This window comes from Tympanuchus pallidicinctus, unplaced genomic scaffold (assembly GCF_026119805.1).
Source record: "Tympanuchus pallidicinctus isolate F22 unplaced genomic scaffold, pur_lepc_1.0 scaffold7, whole genome shotgun sequence".
Classification (NCBI taxonomy): Eukaryota; Metazoa; Chordata; class Aves; order Galliformes; family Phasianidae; genus Tympanuchus; species Tympanuchus pallidicinctus.
In genome coordinates, this window is record NW_026294791.1 from 9,544,510 (window position 1) to 9,562,183 (window position 17,674).

The 17,674-nt window shown below is 58.3% G+C and overlaps 3 protein-coding genes across 3 annotated transcripts; 1 reads left to right on the forward strand and 2 right to left on the reverse strand.

Moving 5' to 3' along the window:
- Positions 1–6: 6 nt before the first annotated feature.
- On the reverse strand, positions 7–7,264 carry B4GALT2 (beta-1,4-galactosyltransferase 2). The gene is made up of 7 exons (XM_052666145.1): positions 7,150–7,264; positions 4,019–4,379; positions 3,490–3,725; positions 3,209–3,399; positions 2,832–2,954; positions 1,409–1,513; positions 7–1,256 (listed from the first exon to the last, which is right to left on the reverse strand). Exons 2-7 carry the CDS (start codon positions 4,332–4,334, stop codon positions 1,106–1,108), a joined length of 1,122 nt encoding a protein of 373 aa, XP_052522105.1. The 5' UTR covers positions 4,335–4,379; positions 7,150–7,264; the 3' UTR covers positions 7–1,105.
- A 2,656-nt stretch (positions 7,265–9,920) lies between these two features.
- ATP6V0B (ATPase H+ transporting V0 subunit b) lies at positions 9,921–14,713 on the reverse strand. The gene is made up of 8 exons (XM_052666153.1): positions 14,553–14,713; positions 13,142–13,190; positions 12,687–12,770; positions 12,218–12,295; positions 11,581–11,650; positions 11,218–11,269; positions 10,578–10,768; positions 9,921–10,230 (listed from the first exon to the last, which is right to left on the reverse strand). The coding sequence occupies exons 1-8, from the start codon at positions 14,617–14,619 to the stop codon at positions 10,204–10,206; spliced, it is 618 nt and encodes a 205-aa protein (XP_052522113.1). The 5' UTR covers positions 14,620–14,713; the 3' UTR covers positions 9,921–10,203.
- Positions 14,714–14,941: 228 nt separating this feature from the next.
- On the forward strand, positions 14,942–17,375 carry DPH2 (diphthamide biosynthesis 2). Its single transcript, XM_052666131.1, has 6 exons — positions 14,942–15,118; positions 15,189–15,301; positions 15,388–15,608; positions 15,741–16,379; positions 16,507–16,692; positions 16,789–17,375. The coding sequence occupies exons 1-6, from the start codon at positions 14,975–14,977 to the stop codon at positions 16,917–16,919; spliced, it is 1,434 nt and encodes a 477-aa protein (XP_052522091.1). The 5' UTR covers positions 14,942–14,974; the 3' UTR covers positions 16,920–17,375.
- The last annotated feature ends 299 nt before the right edge of the window (positions 17,376–17,674 follow it).

Genomic DNA, 17,674 nt, shown 5'->3' on the forward strand with positions numbered 1-17,674 from the left:
CCTGTGAACTTTTGAAATTTTTATTAAATACAAAAACCCAGGTCTCTACGACCGAATGCTGCATTCAACGTACGCTCAAAAAAAGGGTCAGACATTCAAATGTACAAAAGTTGCCAGTGCCCCTGCTGCCCAGCTCTTCCAGCTGGCTGCAGGGGGGTGGCTGTGCCCCCAGCTCCAAGGAGGGGAAATGGGGAGAGATGGGGCACCTGCCCCGCATGGCCCTGTCCTCTCCTCCCTGCCCCAGAGCTGGAGAGGGGAAGTTGGAGAGCAGCAAGGGCAGAGCCAGCCAGTCCCCACTGCCTGCAAACAGCATCTGGGTGGAGAGAGCCCCGGGGCAGCCCCTTGGCCAAGAGGGGCTCTGAGGTTTCACATCACCCTATTGCCCAAAGAGCGGAGAGCTGGCGCACGTGTGGGTTAACAGGGACACGCACACAGCATCTGCCTTCTGAGAGGGGAAAGGGGACGTGGCTGCCAGTCCCAGGGAAACTGAGGCACAGCGAGGGGTATTTGCTAACCAGAGGTCGCTGTTTAGCAGAGCTGAGACACAGCCCTGAGCACCAGACTAAAGCAGAGGAAGACAGCGAGCCACATCTGTGTCTGATCCTGCCTGTTGTGTGGGCAACTCCCCACACCTTCAGCCAGAGTAGTAACCAGCTCCAGCACTGGTGAAGGGGGAAGCCTGCACCCCGCTTCTCGCAGCACCGGTGGGGACTGGGTGCTAGGCTTACCTTGGGGCTCATTCTTCCCTCGTAGGGTGCAGGCAGGAGCTGGCATGGGCAAGAGGCTCCTCACCGAGGCTGGGATTGTCCCCTCCCTGTGTCTGGGAGCTGCGCGCAGGGCAGATGGGTGTTTCAGCCAACACGCATAGTATGGGGGTTCTGGAAACACACTTGTAGGGATGGGGAAAGGGGGGGGGGGACAACAGATTGAAGAAATCCTCAGGACCAACAGGTGGGCTAGGGCACAGCCGTCTCCAAAAGGCAGCAGAGTAGGCAGAAAACATCCCCGTTTAGTCCTTGCCCGGGGGCTGGGGCAACATCCACAGCGTCCAGCCAGCCCTGGCACAGAGCACCAGCTCCATGCAGCTTCGCCTGCAGGGCAAGCACTAGCCCCGGGCCAAGCGTGGGGGCGGCCTGCCAATTTCCACTGTGATGTTGGTGTACATGGGCTGGCGTGACACCTCCACCAGCCGGTACTGCAGTGAGCTGATCCCATCCCGCTTCATGGTCATTTTGGTGTTCTGGATCTTGGTGAATCTGGTGGAAACAGGAGCGGGATGAGGCGGGGGTAAAGAGGGATGCCTGCTGCAAGGGCAGCAATGCCTGTGAGCCCACAGTAGGGCCGCAGGGACGTGGGCAAAACTGATAGCCACAGGTACAACAGCAAAAGCTGGGCACCTCCAGCTCACCTCTGCGGGTTGGGCTCGTTGTGTTTGTCGCGTTCGTGCTTGATCATGCGATACCTCCCGATGCGGATGTCGGGCCTCGACACCTTCATGCCATTCAGGGAGATCCTGGAGGATGCAAGCAGATGGGGATCAGTGTGCCACCAGGACACCAGGGTAGGATATTTTCCCAAGGGTCCTCATCAAAAATAAACCTGTCCATAGCTAAATGAGAAACACGGTTGTGCTAAGCCAGGCCACAGCTATGACAGTGCCCACGGCCAAGGATGTACCTCACTCAACAGCAGGCCACGACCAAAGCTAGTGCTTCAGGAGACCTTCAGCACTTCAGGCAGTCAGCTGGTGCTAAGCAAACACCACTATTCCTCCATAGCTCTGAAGCCACTGCTGTTTACATTCTCCAAATGCCAGAGCCCTACCCTTCCCTTAATGCAGCACAGCTCCAGCCTCAATTGCTTTTTTTCTGCCTGTGCAGCCAGCAGGTGGGGAGAGATCTTCTCCGCCTAGAATAGTTCATTTGAAGTTGAGAGGCCAAGTGGGAGTAAGAAAGCTGGAGCGAGCCCAGCTCATGAAGAGAAACCTCTCCTCATCCCAGCCACACAACCACCTATAGCTTGATAAGTGAGCAAGCTGAGATTCCGCTGCTAGAGCGGCCAAGTGGTGACACAGCTCCCTCAGGGCCCTCCACACATTTTAATGGCTGCCTAAATCTCCCAGAAAGCTCAGCATGCTGCACTTTGCCTCATCTGGGATCATGTCTTTGGGCTGCTTACTTCCAGAAGGGAACCACAAATGCTCTGCCACACAGCACTTGCTAAGGATTATCAGCTTATGCTACCCTGAGATGCTGTAGTGCACCACGAGCCACAAGTTGCTCACATGCGTTGTTGCTTGGCAGTGTCACAGGCCATGCTAGAAACAGTTCTGAAGTTCTCTGGCTCCTGCATTAAACAGAAGGATCTACACATGGATCTGCTGCAGCCTACTGGCTGCAGGCAGAAGTGCCTGTTCTGGTGCAGAGCAGCCACTACAGAGCCACTTTCAAGTTTTGTATATCCTGATCCCGGCCTGGAACAGCGCCTGCAGGCAGGCTTTCCTGCTCATGTGGTTTGAAATCACAGTATACTGATCACAAAGAGCAAGAGGGGGAGGCTGGGTTCCACCATGCCAGACATATTCAGCTCCAAATGCTTCCTATATACCCCCATACCGGCTAGTTTGATTCATGGCACAAGCGTGCTGTTCCCAGTCCTGGCAACCTGGAGCACACAGAGGGTAATTAAACTCCTCTTTGTTACATGGCAGGGAGCCAACATACATGTTCCCAGCAGACAGGGAGCTCCTGGCTGCTTACTGTGCCAGGGCTGTTCTCAGCAGGGAGTCCCAGCAAATCCCAGCAAGTTCTGAGCCAAGGAGCGGCACCTACCGGTTAAAGATGTCATCGTCCTCTCCTCCCCAGCCCCAGTACTCGTTGGGAAAGCCATTGATTTTTAGGAACTGGGACTTGCTCAGCCCAGAGACACCACCGAAATACCCTGCATAAGGCAACCTGCAGAGTGAGAGCAAAGAGATCAGGAGCAGGTGAGGAACAGGACCAGTCCCACTGGGGACCCCCAATCCATAGACAAGCAACAGCCCTTCACCATGACACTCTGAGGGCTCTGCAACCTCAGCCATCTCATGTCCTCAAATTAAGCTACTGACCCCATGCACACCTCAGGCAACAACCAGGCATCCCTGGCTTTAACCCGACAAGGGCCATACCAGCCCTGCCCTGAACATCACAGCTGCACAGGCACCCACCTGAACCCAAACTTGTCCATGCCAACAGCAAAGTGCCGTGGCTGCTCATAGCAGCGGTACAGGTTGCGGTCATCCATGGGGATGAGGTCCACATCGCTGAAAATGAAGCAGTCGTACTCCTCGTCATCCTTGAGTGCCTCCAGGAAGCCCACATTGAGCAGCTTGGCCCGGTTGAAAGTGTCCTCGCCATACTGTGGACAAGAACACATGGCACAGAGCTCAGCGATGCACAGACTGTCCACTATAGCCCCGCTGCCCGCTACAGCCCCTGCCCCACTCACCTGGTTGATGATGTAGATGCCGTAAGCCACCTTCTGCCGGCGCAGGATGGGGTGCAGGTAGTGCAGCCAGTATTTGAGGTGGTGCTCGCGGTGCCGGAAGGGGATGAGGATGGCCACCTTCTGCCGGGGCAGGCAATCTGGGGGGGTGTACTTGCCACCCAGGCTCACATCGGGGTTCTCCCGCTGCACTCGCTCCATGCTCATAGGGGAGCTGAACTCGATGAGCAGGCGCCCGACTGCAGGAGCCCAGGCAGAGCGATGGCAGCAGGACAACGACACAAGACAGGTCATGGTCACCTGCTGCTCCCACTTGGGTCAGCAGAGCAAACAAGGGGGACCCACAAAGGGGACCAGCACTGCTGAGGACAAAGGATTCCCCAAACCTTTCCCAAACAGCACTTGCTATCAACTGTGCTGGTACCAATGTTAGCCTTGGGTTTCTCCACCCTGGGACCACCGGAAAGCCTCGCTCAGGGGACATCCCCCACCAGCACCCAACCTCCCCCCTCCTTCACCCTGCACATCTCACCTAAGCCGGAGGGCATCTCCTGGCAGGGCTGCAAGGGCTTCTCTGTGATAGAGCGGTTGGTGTTGGGCTTGGCGCTGGGGGATGGGGGCTCAGCGCCAGCTGGGCCATAGCTGGGGGCCGTGCTGTTGGGCCGAGAGGAGTTGGAGAAGGAGTGCACGCGCGAGGTGTTCCTGGCATTGAAGCGGCTGAAGAAGTCCAGGTGCTGCGCGTAGACGTCAAAGTAGAGAATCATGATGATGACAAAGTGGAGCAGGCAGAGCAGCAGCACGGCCTTGCAAATCCTTTCCAGGGTCACCCCCAAGAGCAACCTGGTCATCTTCTGGGCACCGGGAGGCAGGCAGCTCCAGCCACGGTTACAATCCTGCTGAGACACCCTATGGTCAGGCTGCGGCCAGCCACTGCCCCACTCTACTGGTGAAACCTGACCTCAGCTCCAGTGCCAGCAGGGCAGATCAAGCCTGATGAAGAGACTAGGACACTGCTCAGAGTCTCTGCTCTGAAAACACAGTTGTGAACGCACAAGAAGAACCAGAGCTGAGCATAAGGCAGGAGAGCCCAGCCAGGTGAGCAGCAGAGACCCCAGCTTTGTCCAGTTCCTGGTCAAAGTGGACACTCCTGCACTCGTGTCAAGTCTCCATGCAATCCCCCATCTCGACTTCATGTAAGCACAGCATCCAGTGCCTTCTCCCAGCGAGGTGGAGCACAAAGAGGTGTTCCCCAGCAGCAGGTCCTGTCTGATTCCAAGGGACAGACCCACTGTCAGCTCTCCGGCAGGGAACAGTGATTTCCCCAAAGTTGCTGCAGAGAGCCCCCACAGAGGCTGAGTCCCTGCAGAAGGTCACACTCCAAAACACAGCAGGTCTGAGGTGCCCCCAGGGCACTGCGGATACCCTCACCAGCCCCCTCTGCCCGAGACATCACATCCTCCTGTTCCCACTCCCGACTGCCCCAGCACTGGTTCCAAAATAGGGCCAGCAACAGAAGTCATGCCGGCAGAGCTGCCCCTGGGAGGGAAAGCAGCAGCTGTCAGGGCACTGAGTAGAGTCAGCAGCTGCAGGCAGACACAGGCAGGATGGAACAGGGCTGGGCAGGCAGCCCCCAAGGGGTCCTTGTCACCTCCAGGGGAGTCCAACTCACAGCAGCATTGTGGCTCCTCTCATCTGCTCCCGCTGCTTGGGATCCCTGGGACACTGTGCCCAGGGTTTCCTTATCTCACATGACACCTGGAGCCAGGCCAAAGCTCTGCTAGGAAGGTGGCACTCAGGCTGAGATGAGCCTTCCCATCCTGCCCTTTCCAGTCCTGTACAGAGGCTGGACCTGCAGCACAGCAACATGCCTTAGAGAGGAATGACCAAGCCGACAGTGATCTCCAGTCCCTGCCTGCAATCCTCCCTTGGGCAAACCGCTAAGGCAGGAACATCACAAAGAGGGACCCTGGGCCAGGTGAATGCTACAGCATGGACCCTAAGGGACCCAGCAGCTGGGGAGCTGTGGCAAGATCCCCCAGAACGCATGCAATTAGGACTAGAGGGTGCTGGCAACTGGCCCAGAGCCTCAGGGCCAACCCACCAGCAGCTGCCAGACCAAGCTGGGGAGCCTTTAGGGCAACAACAGGCACAGAGCCTGTGGTGACGGTGACACAGGGTGGGAGTGCAGAGTAGAGCCAAGGTGTGAAGCAGGGGTTCCTTCCTGACCCTAATGCACCCTGTGCAAACAAGCACAAGAAGCAGAGGAGCCAGGAAGGCTCCAAGCCCAGTGCACTCCTTCCCATGCACAGCACAGGACCCTAACCTGACAGCCAGGCACTTTTGAGGAAATCACTCTGTGGGCTTAGGACACAAGAAGTTTTTTGCTGAGTTTGCTGTTAGCTCCCAATCTCTCCCACGGTCACAGTGCCCCACATCGACTAGAGCCTCACTGCAGTACAGGGTTGCCTGCTGGAAAACTCTCCAAAGCATTCCCTGAGGAAGGCAGGTCTGACTGGCACCATGTAGCACAGAGCAGCACCTCCACAGCCAAGCAGAGAGGAACAGGTAGAGCCAGGAACGAGCAGGACAAGTTTTAGGGCAGCCCTCCCTTTTGCCTGGGAGCTTACACCATGAGGGGAGCATGACGCTCCCCATGCTACAAGGGCTGACAGTTGATTCAGTGCAAACAAAAGCAAAGCTTTTGATTTAACCATAGCCACGGGATGCTGTGGAGGCCAAGAGCACAAATAGGCAAAAAACACAAGCAAATTCCTGGAGTGAAGGTCCACTGGGGCTATTAAACATGATGTAACTCTCAACACAATGTCTGTACCAAACACCTGCCCTCACACCTCTTCACAGCACACACCCCAGTGCCTGGGGCAATGAGGCTGGCCACACCTGCTGCAGGATATGCCTGTTCTGTAGGCAAAAGGTGCTGCTGGGATTTGGAGGGCTCCAGTCCTCTCCCCTCAGCACCCCAAGGGCTCAAACTGCAGCTCCAGGCTGGGAGGAGGAGTAGAGGGACCCGAATGTCCTGGTGCTGCAGGGACTGCACAGAGAACACTCAGTGAACCAGCCCTCCTCAATCTTGTGGTCCGCAGGGAACGCAGAAACTTCCTGGTAGGCTAGGAACAAGCCTACAGCAGTGTATTTTCTCCTGGAATGGACTCAGAGAGACTTTTAGAGCCGAGCGCTGATGGACATTACCGCTGCACGCAGCTTTTCAAAAAGCTCTCTTAAGCGGCGAGGCCTTCATATCGCATTACTCCATACCCAAGCACGGAGCATCAGGCCTTTACCGCCCTGCCCCACTCGATGCCAGCGGCGCTTTTCAGCCCGACGCCACACTGACCACCATCAGCGCCCACCGCCGCGCCCGGCCGGGTGCCCATCACCACTCGCGCACCGGTGCGGGCGGACTCCTCTGCGACACCCGGCATCCCTGCAGCCCCTCTCTTCCCACCCCCCGCGGAGCCGGGCCCAGGCTTGGCCGGCACAGCCCGTGGGCGGCACACACGTGTGCGGGGACGAGGCTCCGCAGGCCCCACGCAGCCGCTGCCTCTCATCGCGCCCCGAGACCCGCAGTCGGGGCTCACCCGCCGCGAGGCCTACGCGGCCCGGGGCTCCCCGCCGTCCCCCGCTCGCCCAGGCCCCACTCACCGCGGCCGCCCCGCACCGTCCCCCGCCGCTGCCGCCGCCTCCACCACCTCCTCCTCCCGCGGCCCCGGCGCGGTCAGCGGCCCCCGCCGCCTCCCCAGGCAGCCGGCCCGCGGGCGCCCATGCCGGGGCTGCGGGGGCCCTGCCGGCCGGGCCGCCGCCGCCGCACCGCCGAGAGCCGCAGGGAGACGGGCCGCGCCCCGCACGCCGGCTCCGCCCACCGCCGCCGCACCGGGCGGGGTCGCCCCGCCCCGCTCCTCCCCTCCCTTCTCCGCCGGGCCGGGCCGGGCCGGGCTGGGCCTGCGCTGCCGCTCCGGGCGAGGCGGCCGCGGGAAGGGCCTCGTAGGCCGACGAGATCCAGCGGCGCCCCGCAGCGCCGGGCCGTGCAGGAGGAGCCGCGAGGCGGCTCGGGGCAACGCCGTTACTTCCGACCTCGGCTCTGCCCGGCCCCGGTGGGTTTTAGCAGCCTCCTGAGGCCCCGCGCCCCCTCCCCCCCCGTGGGGCTGTTCCCCTGCGCCGCGCGTCGTAGCGGTGCTGCTAAAGGCCCTCGGGATGCGCCCCCTGAGCGCTCAGCACTCCGCCGGCTGTTCCACGGGGTTGGAGCCTCTCCGTCCTCGCAGCCACCCAAGTCACTTACATTTCAGTATTTCAGTCCCTTTCCTTACCATTGCTCTGTGCATGGTTGCTCGCTCAAGTGAGGCCCTTCTCTCTTGAAGGAAAAGACAGCGATCGGAGCAGCAGCCAACAGCTCTTGCCCTGCGTGCCCAGCAGCCCACTCCAGCCAGGGCACAGCTGTCCTGCTCCCACCTCCACCTCTCCTGTGGCCCCTCAGCAGGTGGCATTCTTTCCGCAAGTCACCCAATTGATGCGGCTCTTACGTGAGGCAAGGTGGAGTCCCTCTTAAGCTTCTTCTCCATGCTTGATCAGCAGGTATCCAGCACAAGTATAAAGTGGAGCAGCTAGAATAGCAGAGCACAAGGCATGCTCACCTTGCCCCTACCATTGCCATGTCAGTCCTCGGGGACCTTGCAAGCCTGCAGTGTGGTGCCCTGCCAACACCATGGTGCACATGTGCTTGACTAAGAGGGTAGAAGAGCATCTCAGCTAGGAGACTCCTGATAGCTGACTTCCATCAAACCAAGATAAGGCCAGGCGTCACTGAGAGATCAAGTGGATGAGTCATGTAAGAGCAAGGAAGGTGATTCACCTGCAGAGCTGCTCCTCTCCTCCCAGTTCAGGCTGCCTACTCTCCTGAAGCCCTTGGCCTGCTCTGATAGGACAGCTGCACAGCTCCGAGGCACTCTGCATGTCCCTTCCCTCAGCAGCAGCAATGCCAAGGCATAAAGATACAACCCTCAAGCAGAAAGAGTAAAATACTGCACAGATCTGACATCCTTCTGGCCGGTCCAGTTTATGTCCCTGCTATTACGTGGGAGACAGAGCTCCGGAGCCCCCAGCCCCAAAGCGTGTCTACTATAGCTGGTGGGAGCACACTCTCTGCAATGAGGAGTGAGCACAGAGCACAAAGAGGTTCTCCCTTCTCTGCAAGCACTGGGCTTCACCACAGCACAAGGACCCCTACAGTGAAGTGGGTAGGGCTTGGAGAGAATACAGTACTTAGGTTTGCCCCCACAGTCTTCCTGCCCCCGAAGTGTTAAAGTTAAGCCAAAGAGCAGCCTCTCTGTGCCGCATTGTAATCAGGCTAGAGTGTATCACAGCAAAGACAGCTTGCACAGCAGGCAACAGCATGTGCTGGATGCTGAGCCAGGCCACAGCAGGACCAGCCCCACCATCTGCCCACAGCACAGAGATCCCAGGTGAGCTCAAGGTCCCACAGCACATAGGACAGAGTGGAGCAGAGCCAGTAGAGAAGCAGGCCTTGGAGAAGCTGCACAGAGGCAGCCAGTCCAAGGGCAGAAACAATCACTAAGCATGAACACTTCTTGGCTCCAGCAGCCCCACTGCTGCCCCAGCTTGTTGCATCCAGGTGGGAAGGGAGGCAAGTAGCTCCAGGCATGCACCACAGAGCAGCACTAAGCACTGAGGACGGATGCTCCCCCTACCAAAGTGTACTCACAGCACAGCAGGCTGAGGGCTTTGCATCAGATGTGACAGACTGCAAAAACATCAGCTCTCTGCAGAGTGGAGGCAGGAAGATCTTGTTCTTCCCTTCCCCCAAACAGAAGAGCTGCGGGCCCAGCTGTCCACAGCTGGCTTCCCTATGCTGAGTCTGCAGGCAGGAAGAAGGGAGCAAAGCCAGCATAGCCTGCCTCACCCCTGAGACCTCCACTACAGCCCCCTGGCACCCAGACAAGGCTCACACAAGGTAACTGGCTAGAAGACTTTTTTTTTTAGCCTCTGCCCTTCTGGTGCTCCCCAGCTGCACAGTGGTATTAAAGGCACTGCAGGCAGAAACAGTGAGATGTTCCCTCTCTGTGCTAAACTGCACCTGGATGGGAGCTAAAGGGCTTGTGCCTGTGCCTCCACCAAGCCCTGCATGGGGCAGTGCCAGCACTGGTAGAAGCCTGGCAGAGCCAGTGTGGAACAGCCTGCTCCAGCAGCCTCCTGCTTGCATTAGAGCTCTATGTTCCCACAACACAGCAAGGGAGGCCTCTTGCAGGCTGAGTGGGCAGCATAGCTGGGGATGTATGGCACAACCTCACACAGGGAAAAGGCCACCTGGAGCAGAGCAGCAGCTTTCCTAGTTAGGGGACCTCCAAGCATCAATTCAGCCCCAGCCTCCCCAGCACACACAGGGCACAGGAAGAGCTGCATCCTTGGACAAGAACCATATTTATTTCACGGACACAGAATTGCACTGGTGATCGATTCTACGCACACCGGGAACACGCAGCAGCGCGGCCCTGCTGGGCCAGGCTGCTGGGGTAGAATTCACACAGGATACTTGTTTCTTCCGAGGGGCCAATCAGCGGGATGGGGCTCCATAGCCAGGCTCCCGCTCCTGGGCAGCTTCCGCCCCAACCAAGGATAGAAACGTTAAATAAGTATATACAGCACCTCTTGGGGCGAGCTGGAACAGGCTGGGTGGGACATGGCTCAATTGCCCATTTTTACTTTAGATGTCTAGGAAGAAAGAAGAGAGGTTAGGCCAGGCCCCACATACTCCAGCCCAGCACCCCAATCCCTCTCAGTCCAGCAATCCCCAAGCACCCTGGGACAGTCCAAAAGCTGCAGGCAGCTGCACCAATAAGAGGTGAGCATGGTACAGGGCGCACCCAAGCTGACATCCTTGATGTTGCTTAGAAGAGCCTTAAAGGCACAGCACCTTGTGGAGATGGTTGTACAACCCCAAACCTCACAATGCACAAGACTGTGTTGGGGCTCAGGTGACTCCACCTGGAACTAGAGAGCACTCGGCATGGCAGATGCCTTGTGCTCACATACGCCTAATGACCCCAAGAGGCAGGTACCTGCAGGATAGCAACGATGACCCCGAACAGCCCTATGGCACTGCCAAAGATCTCCACGATCAGGATCTTGACAAAGAGGCTGGCATTCTGGGCATCAGCCAGGGCAGCCCCGCTGCCCACGATACCCACACACACTCCGCAGAAGAGATTGGAAAACCCCACAGTCAGGCCAGCACCAAACATGGAGAAACCTGTGAAAGAGGAACACTGCAAGATCAGGGGGTAAACCCTTTCCACCTGCAGCAGTGTGGCATTTCTGTACAGAGACAATGGAAAAAAACAACAGTGCTGATCACCAGCACTTCTTCCTTTTGGGAGCACAGTGCATCCAGGCTCCCACTGCACCAGAGCAGGGGATGACAACAACTGGGGTAGTGCTGGCCGCTGCTCTGAGAAAGTAACTAAAGCCACTTTTTCACAGAGGAGTTGTGTTTGCCATCCAAAGCTACAGGAAGGACACTGACACATCATTCAGACACAGCTGAGGGGCTCAGCTTGCATGGAGCCTGACAGCGCTGGCCATCCGCCAGGTAAGCTGGGTCCTGCAATCTTGCTCCCAGGGGCAGAGGAAGCAAAACAAGTTATGATTGGAGGGAGGTGGCATTCACAGCAGCATTACCAGGGACTGAGCAGTCCTTACCTGCATGGTAGTTCTTGGCTCCAATCGTCTCTGGGGTGACTCCAGAGAAAGGCTGAGAAAAGCACATGGCCTGGGTTAGCAGCAAGTCCTGGGTGCCCAGGAGGCACTTGTTCCCAATTCAGTTCAAGGCTTTATGGCCACAGCTCATCCCCAGCTTCATGTTCTCAGGTGGCTACACAACCCCTGCTGTATGCCCCCCAGTAAAACTCTTCAGTCTGAACAAGAGCCGCCACACCACAGACCCCTAGCGAAGGTGCTTCCAGAGCTACAACAGCATCCAACGTTCCCACACTGCAAGCCCATGCACAGCTGCCCGTCCAACCAAGGCCTTGAGGCCAGTGCAGGCAGCCCAAGTCCTCCTACCTCAGCCATGTTACTGATGACGATTGCCATGATGATCCCATAGATGGCCACAGCCTCGCAGAAAATGATGCTGTAGAAGAAAGGCAAAATCTGACCAGTGTCCTGGGCTGTGCATGGAGCAGCCCTTAACAATCCATGCCCAGCCAATCAGCAGCCAGATCCCTCCACAGCCCCATCTATGCCTGCTCCACTGCTGCCAGGGGCAGAAGAGCAGCCCAGCACACCCATCACCACTTTTCCTCTCAAAGGAGAGCTGCTAAGCACAATGAAGGCTGGTTATCCTGTGTCACCTAAAAACCCGTGAGAGCCCTGTGGGAAGCAAATCCAGGGAGCCCTCCCATATGCCAGCCCCTTCTGGAAAGGGCTGTGTAAGGCCTGCCCTGGGAAGCCCTTGCCTAGGGCAGGATGTGTAATCTCAGGGTGTTTGTTTTGAACACACTGGACTCATTCACTGCATGATATCATACCACTTGTGACCCTTCCAAGCAGTACTCTGGCTCCTTCAGAGCTCTTTGTTTTGAAAGCAAACAGCAGCAGCAGCAAGGAACAGCCTGCCAGCAGCACCCAGTGAGAGACAGGACAGCAGCCTCCACACCAGCCTGCCCAGGCACAGCATCAACTCCAGATCTGCACTTACCTGACTAGGTTCTTGGTTTTGATCCGAGGGGCTTTGACTCCACCACCGATGATGCTGGAGCCTGTGATGTAAATCCCCCTGTGACAGAGAAGGGTGGTTGGTGGAGGATCTGGTATTACTGAAGTGCTCAGTAGGATCTTCTGGCTAAGCAAAGAGTTGGGCATGCCGCTGTGAGACAATGCTGGCTCAGCCTGCTCTCCCCTAGGGCCCCAGGAGTCCCAGCCACTGCCACCTACACCAGCAGAACAGCTGGGCTCATGGGCATAGCCTCTGGTAAGAATGGGATGTCCCTAACTCTCTATCACCCTTGTATCCTGCAAAGTGGTCTGTTCAGACTTCCCTGGAGTCCAGTAGCCCAGCCCCACTTTAGCAACGCATACAGTCCCACAGCCCTGTGTACACACACTGTGCTTCCCCTGCTCTGCTGCAACAAAGCACAAGAGCCTGATGAAGAGCCAGTTCCACTTACCAGGCAGCACCCACCACGGACAAGGAAATGGCCAGGCCAACGCCCAGGTTGGACCACATGTAAGGTGAGGTCTCCGTCAGGAACCTGGGCAGGAAGAAGCACTCTGCATCAACACACAGGCAGAATCCCATATCACACTGCCCTACAACAGGTACCAGCCAGCCAGCCCATTGTGCTCACCATGCAGCCCAGGATGGGTTGGTCACTGTCAGACTCTCTCACTGAAAGCCTCTCTCTGCCAGCCAGTGACCCGGGGCTGTCACCCAAATGGGCTGAGACTTTCCTCCCAAACCCTCACCACGATGGGGAAATCAGGGCTAGGAGAAATTGGGCAGGCATAATGGTGGGAGGGCAGAAATGGCTGCACCAGGACCACACACGGAGCCAGCCATGTATGCGGGCTGCATCTATCCTGCACTTGGCAGGGAGGATGCCAGTATTTTCAGGCAACTCACCAGGCCACATCGAAGCGGAAGCCCAGGTCAAATATTGTGTAGCAGATTCCTGGAAAGCAAGAGTGACATGAGAGCCTGCAGGCAGGCACCAGCCTGACGTTGCCATTGTCTTCCCATGCACTGGAGCCCTGTAGTTCACACAGCCCAGGCAGAGGTGAAGAGCATGGCACACAAGCGGACTTCTGAGGGAATGCTTTGGACCTGTGGTGTCCTTCTCAAGTGGCCCTGCACCCCAGCATGTTTCATTTGCATCACCCAAGGGCTCAGCCCTGCCAGGAGCCACAGCACTGCACTGAGAGCTCTGCTCTGTCTCACAGCATGGATAAGGAATGGGGCTGTGCCCTGACCCATCATCACATGCTGCTCCATCAGTCACAGAAGCTGTGGCTGCCTCTCCACTCCCATTTTTCCACAGCTGGGATGATGGAAACATATGCTCTGCTCACAGTTTCCTCCAGGGCCAGCTACTTCCAGGGAAGTTTGCACACTGACCCACAGGCTCCATCCAACACAGGACCCTCTCCTGCAGCAAACCATGGTGGGTAGCTGCAACTGGCAGCCTTGACTGCACACCAAGGCACTCGCACCAAACCTGGCATGCTCTAAACCCACGTGGGAAATGCAGCTGCATGCTAGAAGAGAGATTTTCTCTTTTCACAGCGCTCAGCTGGAAAAGAGGCTGTGACTTGGCCCTATATAAGGGATAAGCGCAGGCAGCAGGGCACTGCTGCACCATGTCAGATAGCTGGTTAACACACCAGGAGGTCACACCGACCCAAAATGGGAAGTGGTAACATGCTGCTCACTGCTCCCACCCAGGAACACACAGAAATGAGGAACAGCCGTAGCCAAGGAGCAAGGCCGCACCCTGCTGCGTGCCTGCAGCCTTCAGGTCCTCAGTGCTGCCAGGGCACTTGTTTGTGTTGTGGGTTCACTGCTCAGCTCACAGTGCAGGAACCAAACACAGTCAGCCCCAGCTGCCCCGTGTCCGGGGTGGCAGAGAGGAGCTGCAGCCAGCTCAGGGCGGATCCAATGGGCACCCTCCAGTTCCTCAGCAGCACACACGGCCTTGGGCTCTCATACAGTGGTGAAGGAGACTTTCCTGCGAGCTCTGGCTGCCGGCTCCGCAACCTTGCAGCAAACAGCAGCAGTGCAGCACGGTCGTTCCCTAATAAAGGCCTTGCAATGGGGACAGGGAGCCCTTCGGCGGCCCCAGGCTCCTCAGGCTGCGGCACCGCGAGGTCTCAACACCCGTAGCTCCTTGCTCGGCCTCCCCCCGAAAAGCCCTGACACAATGCGCGGCTCCGGGCCGCGCACAGCACAGGGCGCTCTCGTTCCCCGGGGCTTCCCGTGCACAGGGTGCACAGCCTCCATCCCCAGCACCCCGCGGCCACCGAGACCGCCAGCTCACCGATGCCCAGCAGCGTTGTCCAGAAGGCCAGGCCCAGCCCGGAGTACAGCAGCGCGAGCCCCGTCATGGCGGCGGCGGCGCGGAGCGAAACCGAGCGGCACCGGCCAGGACCGAGCGCGTCACCTGACCCGCGCCGCACACGGGAGCGGAACCGCAGCGCCCCGGCGGAAAGCACGTGATGCTTCCGCGCGCGCTGATTGGCTGCTCACACTGACAGCTTGAAACGAACTACAGAGACCAGAAGGCACCGCGACGGACGCCTCTTCCCATTGACTGCCCTTTCCTCCTTTCGTCTCATCGCGAAGAGCGGTTGGCTGCTCTCCGTCGGGGGCGGGATTTCCGGAAACTGAAAGGGGCGGTGCCGGCTTCCTATTGGCCGGCTACGCGCCGCACGTTGGGAGCGGGAGTAGGCATCCCGCAATATGGCGGCGGCCTTCAGCTCCGATGGGGCGGCCGTGCTGCGGCGGACGCTGGACCCGGCGGCAGCGTCCCCGCGGGGAGACAAAGACGAATTTTACGAGGTGGACCGCGCCGCCGCCTTCGTGCGGGACGGCGGCTTCCATAAGGTGTGTGGAGGCGGCGGGGCGGGGACTGAGAGCCTCCTCTCCTCGTCTTCTCACCCTATTCTCCCCTCAGGTCGCCCTGCAGTTCCCCGATGCGCTGCTGGCGGATGCGGCGGCCGTGGCGGCCCGGATGGAGGAGGCGACGGGAGCCGAGATGTACGTGCTGGGAGACACCACGTACGGCAGGTAGGTGTCACGGAGAGGAGATCCCGCACAGCGCCCTTCGGTGGGCACTCAGTGTCTCCAACCGACGCCTCTGGGTCTCCCCGCAGCTGCTGCGTGGACGAGGTGGCCGCCGAGCACGCGAGCGCCGAGGCCGTGGTGCACTATGGCCCTGCCTGCCTCAGTCCCTGCAGAAAGCTGCCGGTGCTGCACATCTTTGGGCGGCAGCCCTTGGATGTTGGGCGCTGCGCTGAAGTCTTCCGGGAACTCTATCCTGAGCGGCACAGCCGTGTGGTGGTGCTGAGTGATGTGGTGTATGCCCACGCCATGGGTGAGTGCTGTGTGGGAGGAAGGGAGAGTTCTGAGGGTGCTCCCAGGTACCATCATTTCTGCCCTTTCCTCACCTCCAGTCCTGCTGACAAATTGGTGCTTACGTTCCGTTCTTGCTTTCCTCTCTCATTAGGTGAGTTGCAAAAGCAGCTGTGCCACGAGTACCCCAACATCATCTTCTCTCAGGTGGTATATGGGGACCCCCCCAGCCCCACACTGCCTGGGGAAGTGAGGCAGTTTGGCCGCCGATTCCATATGGAGGCAGCGGCAGAGCTGCAAGACTGTTCCATGTTCTATGTGGGAGCCGAGGGCCTAGCCCTCACCAGCTTTATGTTGACGTGGAACCGCTGCCCCTTCAGCTCCTTTGACCCTGCCACCGGGCATGGCCGCCGCGAGACCCTCAATGTCAACCGGGCGCTGATGCGGCGCCTCTACCTGGTGGAGCGGGCGCGGGATGCCCGTGTGGTGGGCATCCTGGTGGGCACCCTGGGTGTGGCTGGCTACCTGGATGTGCTGCAGCACCTCCGCCAGCTTGTGCGCAGGGCTGGTAAGCGCAGCTACACGCTGTGTGTGGGGAAGCCCAACCCTGCTAAGCTGGCTAACTTCCTGGAGGTGGACATCTTTGTGCTGGTGGCCTGTGCTCAGAACTCCCTGCTGGACTCCAGTGACTATTACCGGCCTATAGTGACCCCCTATGAGCTGGAGCTTGCCTGTAACCCAGCTCGGGAATGGACAGGGAACTACCTCACTGACTTCCGAGACCTGCTGCCAGGTAACAGCTGAAAATCAGCTGCCAATACCCTTCTGAAAAGTGTCTCCCTCTGCCAGGAGGTTGCCTTGACTTGGCATTGGGGAAGGAGAGACGCAAGCAGCAGTCTGACATTGTCTTTTTCTGGCAGGTGCCTGTGCCTACACTGAGCTCCCACCGGCAGTGCCTGCAGCAGAGGCCATTCCTGATGTCTCGCTAATCACAGGGGAGATGCGTGCTGCCTACCTCTGCGACTCCCTGGCTCCTCAGCCACCCCCCAGCACCACTCTGGCCTGCAGGGACCAGACGCGGGCCCTGGCAGAGATCAGCCCTGCAGGTTTGTTTGGTTTTGTGGTGGGGCTGAGTGCTTGCACAGGAGCAGTGCCACTTCCCTGCTCCCCAGAAACAGCTCCCCCTTTTTTTCTCCTCCCAGCCACCTTCCTGGAGTCCCGCAGCTGGCGGGGCCTGGAGCAGCAGCTGGGGAAGACAACCATCTCCAAGGCTGTGCAGGGCCGGCGAGGGATTGCCATTGCCTATGAGGATGAGGGCCGTGAACAGTCGTGATGTGGCAGCAACATTGGCTCTCAGCCAGGAGCAGAGGATGTGTAGGAGCCTGCATGCTGTTTATGTTAGACCTGAAAACATCTCACAATGGTCCATAGCTGGCTCCAAGTAGGATGAGGAGCTGCTGCTGTCTGGCCCTGTGCTGAATATGGACTGCAGGGGAAGAACAGGAGGTACATGGGTTTTTGGAAATGCCCACTGCACCCCTGTGCTTGCAGCCAGGGCAAGAAACAGGGTCAGGAAGGACAAGAAGCTTGGTCCAACTCTGGCTGACAAAGGCTCTGTACATTGCCTGGGCAGTAAGAGCTTTGTCCCTACCAGGAGAGGTCACAGCTTCATGGGAGCTGATAACACTGGTACTGGGGACTTGTATAGGTTACTGGTTTTAACTAAAGCTGAACTGAGAAGGAGTTGTGAGCGAATTGTCTTCTGGAATAAAGTGTAGGTTGAAGGGGATGTGTGGAGGTGATAGCTGGAATCCCAGAGCAAAAACATATCACAAGGCTTACCTTGGGATTGCAGCCTTGCACACTAGCCTGTCTAAGAGAACAGGAAACTAAAATGAGCAGAGGCCAAAAGGGCATGCACATCCTCTGTGCTGCCAGAAGGCCCCTCAATGTGTGGAGGGAATGCAGTTCCCACTGCAGGAGCATAACCCAGAGCTGCTCCATGCTGGACAGCAGAGCACAGCACACAGTAGAGACTCCCAGTTTTGCCATCCCTGCTCCAGCCAGAGGGGAACAGGAGCCTGTAGG